Source organism: Temnothorax nylanderi, unplaced genomic scaffold (genome assembly GCF_030848795.1).
Source record: "Temnothorax nylanderi isolate EJ_2023f unplaced genomic scaffold, tnyl_v1.0 TNYL_tig0069_pilon, whole genome shotgun sequence".
NCBI lineage: Eukaryota > Metazoa > Arthropoda > Insecta > Hymenoptera > Formicidae > Temnothorax > Temnothorax nylanderi.
Genome location: NW_027249131.1, coordinates 737,766 through 752,311, shown reverse-complemented (window position 1 = coordinate 752,311; position 14,546 = coordinate 737,766). Strand labels below are relative to the sequence as shown.

Sequence of the window (14,546 nt, the reverse complement as noted above, 5' to 3'; positions counted from 1 at the left end):
CTTAATGTGCTTTTCTACTTTTGTTTTCAAGTTTGGAAACCAATAGCTACGCATAATATTACTGACAGTTTTCTATACACTGTAATGCCCTATTTCATCATGATATTTATAAATAATATTGCTTTCCATAGATGCAGGTACATAAAACAATAATCTGGAATCTTTTTTTCCGATAAATTATTTTATTCCATATTTCAAAATAAAGTATCTTCCGTCTTTTCAAGTTTCTCACGTAAAGTCTTTATCTCCGGATCTTTACTTTGACCCTGCTAAGAGCATCAACACGTTACATTCAATTTCCTGCACGATGTTCGATTTCGTAATCATATAGTTTTGTAATTCTAATGCCCAACGAGCGATACGAGGTCTTTCTTATTTAAAGTGAGTCGAAGAGAATCACAATCAGTTACAATCTTAAATTTTATTCCATACAAGTACTCTAAATAGTCTAAATCTCTCTCTCGTGGAAGGGGGGGGGGCGTAAGGCATAAATATTTACAACTTCAATATATAGTATCTGATTGATATATTATATTCAGTAGAACAAATTAATAATATAGTCCTTGCTTGCAATTCAAGATGTAATTAGTAATGTGAATACGCACGGCCCAAATATATTCGAAAAATGTTTTTGGATAAAAATTTAAAGGATCACAATTAAAGCAGACAACAGTTTGTGCTTTTGGTTAAAGCAGAAAATACTCTGTAATACTTATGCTTTCTACTATTCTCTACTTTAACAAAGATTATAATTTTAAAATATATAATTGAACGAAGTTGTAAATAACATATGATCTAATAGTAAGAAGCGAAATATATATTCATAAATTATTATTTCTTCACTTACTAACATCGTGATATTTTAAGTATTAATTATAAACAAATGGAACATGAGCGATATAATTTTCGTTCTGAGAATCTTTTTTATTACCCAAAATACACAAAATTTGAAAATTTCAAAGGAATCGGAGAGAGTGCCGTAATACTACATATTTACCTACGTGAAAATTAGTATTTAGGCGAAGATAAATTAATTTCTTTTGCAATTTTCAATTAAACTCTGCAAAATATCAAGTTGTTTCTCATCGTTAGTTGCAGACGATAGCCTGCCTGACCTAAAGCGATTTTTTACGCTACACCAGTATCTTGAAAACGTCATATTGTTTTCAAAATAGTGGACTTATTAAATTGACGATTCGGATACGTGTCATTAAATAATCGAACGACATCAGTGAACGATCGTTCATTATCACCCCATCCGCGCATCATTAGGATTCTTTCACGCTGCAATAATTCGTTAGCTATTTTTAGTCAAACGTTTAATTTTTAATTTATTAATTTGCGAATTAAAAAGACAAAAGTCCTCAGAAGCAGAGAGCGCTCTATTCTGAACGTTATCACCCTACCCGCGTGATTATGCGCGAGAAAAGAACACTGAATACCCTGGCGTTTTTGCGTTTTATATACTCTCTCGGAGTGTTGATCCACTGGGTGATCCAAAAAATTCTTATCTTAATTCAATGTCACATTAAAGTTTGGTTTTTCTTTACGGTATTTTTTAGAACACAAGCCATATCCAGTCACCTAGTTTTTGAATCTTGGATTAAAGAAGTAGCAGATAAAATATAAAAATATAAAAATTATAATTAAACTGTAAAGAAACATCAATGAAACATCATTGAGATATTATTGTTAATATAAAAATCGTAATACATATTCCAGTGAATGCCGACAACATTACTGGTTTTGCGACTGTCGCAATCTCGCGACACGTCGTGTAAGCGGTTTATACACGGCAGAAAAATGCAACCGAAGATAAATGACCACGTCGCATGATATGATTCATAGATCCTTGGTGAAAGGAATCATTGAAGATCAGTTTGATTGATTAAAGAATTGATGAGTTGTGAGATAAGCAATTTTTTTAAACTTTATGAATAATTTAATTGTTTCTATAGATTTATGTAACATATCTTGAGGCTCCTGGTCCCTGCTTAATATAAACAGTGATAAAATGAATGTAATGCAAAGCCTAAAGGCTTATGCGCAGGCGTATAAACGTGCATAGTTAAGCTTCGTATTATAATAATTTTACGATTGTTTATTAACTGTCAGGGGAAATAGATAAAACTCGGAGTATTTATGAAGTGTGCTGAAGTGATCTGAAGTGTTATTTTGTGCAAATATCTTTTTATTTGGAAATACCATACAAGAAATTTCAACGTGTCATTTCTCGCTTCTGACGTCATTAAATAAGGACAGCATCAGCAGGGACCAGGAGCTTTAATTTCAAGAAAAGTAACAGAAAGTTAAATTAAGTCAACTTAAATAACAATAATAATAATAATCTCTAATATCTCTACGTTTTTAATTGTTTCGTAATTTATTGATTAATTATTTCTGTTACTTTTATATTTTGTTTTAATTTAATACAAAAAAATTTTATTTTAATTTAATGTTGAAGTTGCGTTTGTCTTCACAGTATTCTTGTCTTGATTAATCTATTTTTCCAATAAAACCGACGTGTACGTAACACAATAGTATGATATGCCGCTTTAGAATATGCGAGAAATATGTAAAATAGATTACATAAGTTAATGACACGAAATTGTAGATCATATGTATTTGAAAAATGAATAGCTACGAATGTAAGGTGCTCGTTACACATCAAATGTTTTCATCATCAGAGTGCTGCGTGCTGTCTGTACTGCATCGGTAGTCAAGAAGCTGAATACCTTGAGCATTGCCGTAACTAGATGCACTCGGGACTCTGTATGTTAAAGCTTAATGCATCCTCTCGAAAAGGATAAACCATCTAATATTTTCCAAGATTTCCAGATGTTTATCCAAACAATATAATATGTACAATTGCAGTGTATTACGTCACAGGTAACATATACCATTTGCATATTATTCAATCAAATAATATTTTAGTGCTGGACACTATATCTTGTGCCTTATTATTTATGACTCCAATCGAAGATTATGGATTAAATGTCAGATGCTAAAATTAATATGGTAAATTTAATCTATCATCTTTCATTGGAATCGTGAATAAAACACAAAACGTAATGTCAGCGTTAAAATACTTTTCGACTGAATAATATATAAATAATACGAATATATTACTTGTGACATTAGAAATGTATATGTAATAACAATTTGCTATAGTATTTCTGCCGACATCGAAATATGATGAATACGAGAAATTTCTGGCATCAGTTTTGTCACATTTTTCTGATGCTAACAGCTTTGCAAGATCTGTTGTACTTTTTGCTATTCAAGTTCATTTAAACGCGCAAAGATCTTATTTATCAATTCTAATTATTTAGTTTTAAATATGTTTCTATTTTCAAACATACTTAATCAAGTTATAAATAGCTCAGATAATTTTCTTAGAAATCTACACAGCATTCGAGATTAATGTGGAATTTTCAAAGCATAATTTGCGTGCATGTGTGTGAATGTATGTATGTGTATTTTAATGAAGAAAGAAACGATTTTCTTACAATTTATTCAACGCGCTTTATTGATGCACCGCGCACGCTGCACATTAAAATAAGTCGCGACGCGCTTTACAGCGAGTCGTTGAGCTGAGACAAAAAAGGCAATTTTATTGTAGACAGAAATTGTTTAATAAATACAGAAATAACAATGATTTTTATCGCTACGGTGTCACGATCACGATGACACATACGCCTTTCGATCTTCATCGGATAGCGAAAGTGCGCAGAAAATTAAAATGTAAATAAAATTTTTTGCTTTATTACTTTGCTGTAATAAATTTGTTTACGTTTTTAACGCGAAATACTTATTTATGAGTTTCTATCTGCAAATCGATAAATGAGATTGATTTTTCTTTTATAGGAGAAACATTCGCTGAATTCATGCTCAAGACAACTCCATCCTTGCGAAAGAAGATTAGCCTTTAAAGGAAATCTACTGATAGCTATTTTCTTTTAGTTACCTAATACACGCCGTATTCGGGATTGACGTGTAATTTTCAACACAATTTTCATCTATTCTTATATACAAAACACAGTGTATAAGATACCTACATCACTACAGCATTTGTGTAGTCAATATTATACCAGAATTAAGTTAATAATTTTAATTGTATTTTACGTGTATATACGTGTTATTTAAATATATCGTAAAAATTGCTTTAATTTTTTTCGTTAACGTTCGTCCGCGTCTTGTATAAAATATACGCTAATTGATTATTCTGACACCAACTATCATGGCTATCAAATTATTCCTCAGTCTTGAAAAACTGGTTTCTAATGACCACAACATCATCTATACGAGGACATCGAAAAAGAGTCTTCAGTTCATTAGCTTCTAGTATTCTGAAATCTCAAATTATTCAAGGTTTATTGTTCCTTGCGGCGACAAACAAAGTGGCCTTGCCTCCGATTGACAGACGGCGGCGATCAAGGTCTCGGATCTTCCACTGCATCCGAGCCTTCTTTGCAGGTTCGACTCCACGATGGGTCATTGGATACTTCGATCTCGGACGGTGCAACACGTCCTTCTGCTGCAAAACACCAAGTTTCACAGTTCGGGTGTGAACGCGGCGCCGTCGAAGCCAAGCGACTTCTGGCTCATTGTCCGCACCCCGAAGAACAATGTGGAAGTGGTGGCAGTTCTATTGCGTTTTGCTGCATATATCCGTGATGGCATCGGATAGAAAGACCGCTCTTGATACGCCCTTTAACATCATGCTCCTCCGTGTCTTTCGAAATTGGACTTTCGATGCTTTCGGTACGTATGTCAACCAGTAATACGTTATTCATACCATTGTACGAAAGAATTTATATTTTCCTCGCTAGTCGCACTGTTATTTTATTACAGTGCTGAAATTTTCCAATTCCTCTTTTGATATAAAATTAAAACCACAGGCATTAGTCCATTTGACGTTGTCTCCACGTAAGAACACGGAAAAAAGGTTAGCTACTATAGCAAATCTAGTCCCCCGTAAAATATTAAATAACGTTTTTTGCAGCGAGAGCTATATTTTCCGTAAAAGCAAAAAATGTAATACGTTACGTGTTTCTTTCCATTTCACACTGAGAAGATTTTCAGACTTTATACAAATCCGCACATATGAAAGATGTTCAAATTTATTATAATAAATCTTAGAAAGCAAAAAATCTCGTTTAAAAATACTTATGTATATGCAATAGACATGTATATTTTAGTAAGTCGCAGTTTAACTTGGTTACTGATATGTGTACATTTAAAATTTCGTGTGAAGAATTTGATAGTTAATTAGAAATGAAGTATTATTACAGTTTAGAAAAACAATTTTCTCAAAGATATAATCGTCAGAAATTGCCAGACAGTCTTTTCATGCATTGTACACATTACGCCAATAGGTATATTCTTATTTGTCTGTTACCGCCGATATAGTAAGTGTTGACATATCTAACTTTATGATAATTTGAGTGTACGAGTTGAATAAAATAAAAATGTCTTTTGAACTCGCATAATAAATGATCATGCGCGTTAGCATCAATAAAGCCTTGAAAAATGTTCAAACAGACACTAATTGACACCTAGTTAATACTATTTGGCACTTGTCAGTTTCTACGAAGATACTGTGACATTTTCAGCGAAATATAGTAAGCGTATAATATAACTAATATACTATAAGCATGATAAATGAAATAAATGTAACAGGAAAATATATACCAATTTTATTTCTCTCAGGCAATATTTTTTTACAGATTCTTCAATCATTTTTCGATAATTCCTTAGCGAAAACGCTGAAGATTCAAGAATTTTTGAATTACGAGCATGGAAGAAGAAGAAAATCTTCTCACGAATTAATCTTCACTGTAAATCCAAGTGTATTATTTCTACACGCATAAACGTCTAAAAATGACACATTGACTGAAGCTCGTTTTACGTGTTTTGTTGCGTGTTAAATTAATACGTTTAATCGTATTAAATTAAAAGTTAATACGTTCAACCGTGTTGAACGACGTAATTTAAAATGACAAGAAATGTGTAAGAAGAGCTTCAGTTAAAATAACACACTTGATTTTGCAGTGTTTAGGAGAATGATATAAATTATAAAATTTTTTCATTCTTAACTAATTTTAGATGGACATTACTTTAATATAACTATAATTTAAAGATAATAATTGATATTAAACTAATTTATAAGGAGACTCCAAAATTGATTTAAAAAATATCTAGTAAAAATTATGCACGAGAAGTAAGATATTTAATATATTTTCACGACTTGCGTTTTAAAAATCGTATTTTTTTTTTCATATTTTACACAGACATAATCGTGATCCTTTTCCTTAATGTATAAAGCAATATAATCATGTAATTAATCGGTACACACCCTATTATTATTATTATTATTATTATTACAGGTAATTTTTATTGACTCATGTTGAAAGGTTGTTTTACTGTTTTCCTATTACAAATGCGCGACATTTTAATTGATAGCCAGTGTCGGTTAAAACCTCTACGTGACAAATCATGCGTGTCGCCGCGAGCTGTCTTATTATACAGATACGATATTCGAGGATACGACACGCGAGACAATACGAATGGTACAGTGACTTATGCTTCCACAACATGTCATGCATTTGCATTGAGAATAAAACGCGTACGTAATTATCTTGATTTTTCCGAATAGATAAAAGCGCTTCGAACAATTAAACTATCATTTAAACCATAAATATGCGAATACATACGAAACTGCAAAAATACGGTACGATATGATTTTTCAAGGATATGTAATTCGCGCGTTGTAGTGTGTAAGATTACCTAATGATTATCTAATGATAATCATTAACCCTTAAATGCCACACCTCTCAAGAATCTCGTAAATGACATATGGGGTCTAAAAGACCCCAGCATGAAAAATGTCTCCTTACTTATTGATTTTTTGATATTTAGTTATGAAAATTATTTTCAATGTTGTTCAAGGCTTAGAAAAGAGAATAAAATGCTTATATTGTTAAAATTTCAATTTCAACATAGTATAAAAAATTAAGATCGCCAACAGTTAAAATGTTGGCTCCAAAATCAAAAAAATAAAAAATAATAAATAAATAAATATGAGCTTCATATTTGGCGGGAACATTTGAAAATATATCATTCTAAAGGGTTTGGGGTCCGCTGGACCCCGGGTGGCATTTAAGGGTTAAGTTCTTTTCTATTTGCGCATTCAGGCGATACTTCTTGAGTTTTTTTTGTCACGGAAAATATTTTAAATAGATATCGAGATTCTATATTCTCATGCATTTGCATTGAGAATAAAACGCGTACGTAATTATCTTGATAATTATAAACCATAATGTATAATTGTGTAAGCTTATTCCGTGTTTTTTGCTAGCTAATTTCGATTAAAAAAGAAATAATAATGAATATGCGTACAGTGTGTACGACGTAGTCTGAAGGAAGCGATTTTCTTTCCGGTAAACGCGGCAAACGAATGTAACTCGCGTCTCCGCGATACTCCTTCCTATTTTGTTTAGGTGCTCTTCTGCATAATTCATTGTTCTGTCCGGTATAATTCGATGCACGTACCGCATTACATTTAGGATCGCATTATTCTGTACTTTATCATTATTTAGCGACGGTATTTCTGTTCGTTTTGGTAAATATTTTTCTGTGTTTATTGCAGCAAGCTGCTTTCGCTTTTTTTTATATTAATCGCATGATTCGTACATTTGAAATCAGAATATCAAATTACATAAATTCACAGCGTTTTGCTATAATGCCTGTATACCAGTAGCACAAAAAGACTTGTCTGTACGCCGGAGTCAGGATCGGACAGCGTGTTTTACCTCGTCGTCAGTTCTGAAATACTAGCATGCCAAGAAGTTTTTTATAAAGGTCCGAAAAGATGAAAATCGCTCGAAGTAGTGCGATGGGCAGTGTGATGTACGGCCATCTTTAAATTGTTTGCATCAAATGCATTCAAATGCTTTACTGCGGCTATAATTGTCTCATCATCGTACTGTGCTGTCTTTAAGTCTTCTGTAAATGTTCGCCGGTTTCACACCTTTATTCACAAACAACTTCATAATAATTCGCTGTTCTATATATGAGTTAACACTGTTGTCCGACATTTTGCATACTAATTATCAATTGACGCAAGAGGAGCGCCGCATACCGATGATAGAAGACCACTTGCCACTTACAACTATAAAAAAACTCGTTGCGATCGCATTAGTTTTATATTCTGTGCAAAGTTTCGGTTTGACTCGAACAACCCTCGTACTTTTTCTTTATAAATATCATAATTTAATTATCAAAATAATAATTACACATATTATCATAATTCTACTATTACAATCCTATTATCACAACCTATATACCTATAGTATGCTATATACTATCTGTATAGTATCACAATCATATTATTTCAATAATAACAAAATTTCTAAACATAAAAGAAAAATATTTTTTAAACAAGTTTTTGGAAAATCTGTTGAAAATAAACAGTTCGGCTACGTTCAAAACTCTCTTTTGGTCGAAACTGAAACTCAACCAAAACATCGATTTTTGGCCGAAACTGGACGAAACCAAAACCGAGTTTTTGATCGGACTCTAATGTCCATTGGATGCTTTTACAAATTTCTTCAAACGATCTAGCTTAAACTCTTGCAGCAAAACAATGAGTATCAACACTATTTTTAGATGAAAAAACTTGTTTTAAATCTTATATCAAGGTATTGAAGGCTGATCTCTTAACGACAGTTGTCGTTATATTGTCGTTGAGCAGGTATACTATATAGTAAAAAAGCTACACAAGAACATTAAAACGATAACGATAATTTTATTATCATTAAAAAAATAGGACTATTCTGGTAAAGATAACAACATCAAGGTTCTGCATACTTTAAAGCCCGATTATTTGAAAACATTTGTAAAAGTAAAAGATAAATATTTTTAATAGTTATGATTATTCTTTTATTGTAATTAATTAATTCAATAAAACGAGTATACATTTCATACTGCTTTGTATTTTAATTACAAACTAAATCCATTTTTCTTAAGAACAAAATTTATGGCCGTACGTATGACCATATGTAGGTATTAATTTCTCTGTAAATTGTAACGTATAACTTGTTACTCTTGCAGGTAGGACAGGAATGGAGGAAAGGTATCTGCGAGCAGCAAGGGACGCAAACAAAGTGCAAAAAATTATTCCCGACAATGTTCCGTTCCCTTGTAATGTAACAGGTAGAAAAGGAAATTTATTACCGTTTCTTACTTCCCTATCGATAATTGTTCCTCTGGTCATAATTGTCTTGTCTCTTTATAATTAGTACCATAGATCTTAAATTATTAAAAATACAGTCATTAAAAATGGTGAAGCTTCTTTACATGTCAATGGTTTTTCTTAAAGTAAAGCATTTTATTCCTAGTTCAATATTTTTGATGTCTATATACGTCTCATGTTTGGCTAACTTGAATTTTTCTTTTAGCAAAATCGTCGCACATAATTATTTCATTGCAATTTTTGTTTTTCAATATCACATATATTACACAGTAAAAAATTTTGTGTCAATGGAAGTCCACTCTCAATTTTGTGTTAAAATAACTCATTCATCGTGTTATTTTTGACATTTAGAAATGTTATATCGACATTTATAACATTTCTAAATGTCAAAAATAACACGATGAATGAGTTATTTTAACACAAAATTGAGAGTGGACTTCCATTGACACAAAATTTTTTACTGTGTAATAACAAGAATCTTATATGTATAACGAATTAAAATTTTATTACAAAACAAGGTTCATGTAACTGAAGAGTGTGATTTTATCTCAATCGCTAAAAAGAACGCATATGTCGACGTTTTCATTGCGAAGAATAGTCGATTGAAAGTTGTACAATTAATTAAATTGTTATAAAAAAGATAATAGAAATGCGAAACATCGTGTACTTGAGGAGTGCTACACGACTGACAATAAATTTCAGATGGTCGATCGTCAAAAGTGCCAAAGTCGGTGCATAAACTAAGACCGGGTGATATCGATGTCATTGCCGCGATGGGCGATTCTCTTACGGCTGGAGCTGGAATCTTTGCAGACAGTCTGTTCCAGATTGTCATAGAAAATAGAGGAGTTACTGCGGCTGGCGGAGGCCAAGGCACGTGGAGACAATATCTAACTGTTCCCAATATCATTAAAGTAAGGCAATCAAATCTTACAACGTTATAACGTTTATTATTGAACAAATTGCAATATGCATAAAACAATATGAGAAATGGAGATTTAAGATATTGATGGCAGCCAAGCATGGCAGTTAAATCAATCAAATCTTAATTAAAATCTTTAAAACTATAGTAAAGTCTAATATTCTTTGCATTAACACTGCAAATCCAAGTGTGTCATTTTTACACTCATAAACATCTAAAAATAACACATTTGACTGAAGCTCATTTTACATGTTTCTTCATGTGTTAAATTACGTCATTTAACATGTTTAATCGTATTAAATTAAAAGTTAATACATTAAATCTCGTGTTAAATGACGTGATTTAAAACGGCAAGAATTTTAAAAGAAGTGCTTTAGCTAAAATAACACATTTATATAGGATTTTGCAGTGAATGTACGGTAATAATGTAAAGTCATAAATGCACTATTGGAGAACATTAAACATTTTTGTTACCGTACGCACTTGTAAACATACGTGTATTTCAGTTTCCGCATATATATTTCATAAATTTAATTTTCGACTACTCAAAATTTATTGCCGATTATGTAACATTCCATAAATTTCCATGAAATTCCATATTCATTATATAATTTTTTAATAGCAATTTGTTTGATCACAAAACTTCATATGTGAATATACTCATATATGAATATAAATGAGTAACTTGAAAAATCACCACCATTAGGATAGTTTATCTCTTCGCGAATTTTTTGCGAAAATTGTGCGCGAGCCGCGACGCACGATTTGTCATTATCAATTTTGAAATATCCCATAATTCTCGGCGTCGCGTCGGTAAAACAATGACAAGGCAATCGACATTTTCTCCGTAGTACGTAATGCAGCACCTTTCGTTTTACGATTTAAAGAAACGTGACAAACGCAGAAAGAATTGTTGCAATAGGATCTCAACATGACATTAACATATCATCACAATGTTGGACTGCCTCTTCTTTATGGACTTTCGTCAATGATTACCTCCGATCTTCAGTCGCGCGCACGCGTCTTATACTTTAGATAGACATTATACATATATTATGCATGTAAAATTGCAATTTGCTAACTTTTAACTTTTGAACGGAGGATTACCAACAGTGAACCAACACAATCATCAATATCATACCTGACTAATAGTAAATATCGTTATATGACATTTTAGAAACAGATTCTTCATTGTAAAAATGAACATTATATCTAGTGTACAATAATGTACATGTAAGTGATTTACACATTATATCTTCCTAAAATATATTTTTTCTTCAAAGCTCGTATTATACTCACTGTAAACCCAAGTGTGTTATTTTTACACGCATAAACGTCCGAAAATAACATTAGACTGAAGTCTTTTTACACGTTTCTTTATGTGTTAAGTTACGTCATTCAATACGTTTAATCGTATTAAATTAAAAGTTAATACGTTCAATCGTGTTAAATGACGTGATTTAAAACGATAAGAATTGTGTAAAAACAGCTAACACACTTGGATTTGCGGTGCTGTTATGTAATAATTATGTAATAAAAAGAAAAATAGACTTTCTTTACACCATTAGGGATACTACGTGACCTCATGCGAGATCGACAGATGTGTAATTAGCGGAGGAGAGCTTTGAAGGGGGAATTCCCCCCTTGTCCCATGTGAAAATTTTATATTTCGTAAAATTTCTGAGGTAGTTGATGCTAACAACCTTACTTTGTAAAATAAAATACCAGGATATTAAGCAATGTCGAGCGAAAGTTAATATAATTCAGGACGTTATATCGGTTAATAAGATCGTTATCGTAATCATCATTGAGCAATATTTAAAATTATGACCTCTTTATTCGCTCTCTAATTTCTTTCCTTACTTTAATAAATGTCTTTATCTAACCGAAAATTATTTCTCTTCTTCCTACTCTTATTTTATATTAAATAATCTTAGAAAGTTTATGATTAAATACATGATTTTTGTGACAGATTTTCACGATTTTGTGACAGATTTATAATTAAAAAAGTTAACATATGGACGGACACTGACAATAAGTTAGACAAAAAAAGTTGTATTACGTATTAAAGGGGAGGGGAGGGGAGTAATATAAATAACGTTATAAGCTGATAAGCTGATCTAACAATGTGCACGTGTACAAATTAGTCACCCACAAATTTTCATTATATTAGGAATTCAACCCCAATTTGATAGGATATGCATTGGGAGACTCTTTGACGACTCACAAGGCATCGCAATTGAATGTTGCCGAAACCGGTGCTGAGTCCGCGGATATAGTTTACATGGCGGAGATATTAGTCAAGAGGATTAAAAACGATCCGAGGATAGATGTGCAGAAACATTGGAAGGTTTGTTGCACTAGACTAAACAGATTCAATTTGTTGCAAACAGCGAGAGAAACGAGAGGGGCAGCAAATGTGTCATTACATGAACACGTTTTATTGTTTGCAATTAAATTAATTATCACGCCTTATAGTTTTGAACTGATTTTTCTCGCGATAAAAATTTGACGGAACTATTTATCGTCTGTCATAATTTTGTAATGTTTTCCGAGATTTTCGTTAATATGCTGTATTTACAATTAAATATCTCGCTTTGCTGTCAAAAATTTTGCATTCCTATTTATTAAACATATATATCGACGATAATAAAATTTAATTTGCAGTTCATCTCGCTGATGATCGGAGCCAATGACTTTTGCACTGAAATGTGTTGGACTCCATCGCCTTGGTCAATTCTTGAAACACATAAAACTGATCTACTCCAAGCTTTGCGGACGTTAAGAGATAATTTGCCGAGAACCTTCGTGGCATTGATTCCGCCACCACATTTAAAGGCTTTGGTCGAGACACGTGAAGGAAGACCATCGCTTAATTGTTTCCTCACAACGGACTTCGAGTGTTCTTGCATGTTTGGTCTCACATTTCGGCGTTTTAGATCTATGTATTACGACATTATCCGACAGTAAGTGTAATAACGTGTAACAAAACGGAAAATAATCTAGAGTATATTATTTATATGTAATTTAATTTAATTATTTTCGGTAATGCGAAGTAAATGTGCTTAAATTATCAGACACGACATTAAGTTAAGAATATGTGTTTGGCAATGTGCGACATTAAAAATTCATTTCAGCTTGTTCCGTTGAAAGCAAATTTGCAATGCGGAGTGATTAAAAATGTGGAAATATATTTTAGGTGGCAGAAGCTAGATATGGAAATCGCTAATTATCCGGAATTCCAAAGAGATGACTTTACAGTCGTAGCTCAGCCTATCCTGATAAATTCAAGTATACCACGTGCTTCAGATGGATATTCTGATATGGCATATTTAAGTAGCGATTGTTTTCACATTAGTCAAAAGACCAATGCTCTATGTAAGTTTACTAAGAATTTCCTTATATAAGAAGAAATTTGTTACCTAATAATTAAAAAACTGATCAGTGATCTTTCATATTTAAAACGCATTTTATTTATAGTTTTATATTTAAAAACGCATTTTATTTATAGTTTTATATTTAAAAACTCATTTTATTTATAGTTTTATATTTAAAATTTTTATATTTTATATTTTATATTTATATTTTATTTTTATATTTAACCTAAACCTAAAAATAAACACGTAAGATGCACTTAATTTCTCAGGTCACATTTCTAAATATCATAATGATGTAATAATGTGAGAAAGTGCTATAAAAAGGCTAGTATATTATCCAAATATTATACCAGTTTGACTAGTTTGATCAGTCCGTAAAATTTAAATTGCCTAATTGCAACAGTCGTTTTGTAGCATCGAGTTTAACTCTGTTGCATTTTTTAATTAGTATTAAAAAAGTTTAAATTTGGTAAAAATTTTCAAATATGTTTCATTCAAAGTTAACTAACTTTAAAATGTGTATTAAAAATATTTTTAGTTGTTCAAAAATGATCTAGAAAATGATTCAGGATTTTCTATTTTTTTTTGCAGATGCAAACAGTTTATGGAACAACTTGTTGGAACCGGTAGGTGCTAAATCGACGAAATGGAGCAATTATGAATTTCGCTGCCCGACGCCGAAGAGGCCTTATCTGACTACAATGTTAAATTCAAAGCTACAAAGTGTTTCTACTGAAACTGCCGCTGCGATTCGAACGAGAAATATTGGCGCTTAAGAGAAAGTATCGATAGCGTTATTAGGTCATCAATCATAATCACAATGTCGCAATCTTTGAACAGAATCGCAGTGCCAATTATTTAAGCGTAGACAAGATGCCATAATGTATTCATTAACTCTTTAAAGTACAAAAATGGAATACGGATAGAAAATTATTTCGTATTATGCCGATTATTCCACAATATTATAAAGGATTAAATAATGTCAATCTGT

The 14,546-nt window shown here is 31.8% G+C and overlaps 1 protein-coding gene and 1 long non-coding RNA gene across 2 annotated transcripts in view; one reads left to right on the top strand and one right to left on the bottom strand.

The window, feature by feature from the left end:
• The window catches only part of LOC139773812 (uncharacterized), a 69,273-nt gene that overhangs the window by 6,932 nt on the left and 47,795 nt on the right, over nucleotides 1-14,546 (bottom strand). The window lies entirely within an intron of this gene.
• LOC139773800 (phospholipase B1, membrane-associated) lies at nucleotides 4,434-14,541 on the top strand. The gene is made up of 7 exons (XM_071708532.1): nucleotides 4,434-4,764; nucleotides 9,115-9,216; nucleotides 9,959-10,170; nucleotides 12,352-12,528; nucleotides 12,846-13,144; nucleotides 13,378-13,556; nucleotides 14,147-14,541. The coding sequence occupies exons 1-7, from the start codon at nucleotides 4,629-4,631 to the stop codon at nucleotides 14,329-14,331; spliced, it is 1,290 nt and encodes a 429-aa protein (XP_071564633.1). The 5' UTR covers nucleotides 4,434-4,628; the 3' UTR covers nucleotides 14,332-14,541.

Excerpts from the sequence above, each read along its gene's own strand:
- LOC139773800 (XM_071708532.1), top strand. The coding sequence starts at position 4,629 with ATGTGGAAGTGGTGGCAGTTCTATTGCGTTTTGCTGCATATATCCGTG. Across the intron at positions 12,529-12,845 it reads ATGTGCAGAAACATTGGAAG|TTCATCTCGCTGATGATCGG; the intron begins GTTTGTTGCACT and ends TTTAATTTGCAG. Across the intron at positions 13,145-13,377 it reads TATTACGACATTATCCGACA|GTGGCAGAAGCTAGATATGG; the intron begins GTAAGTGTAATA and ends AATATATTTTAG.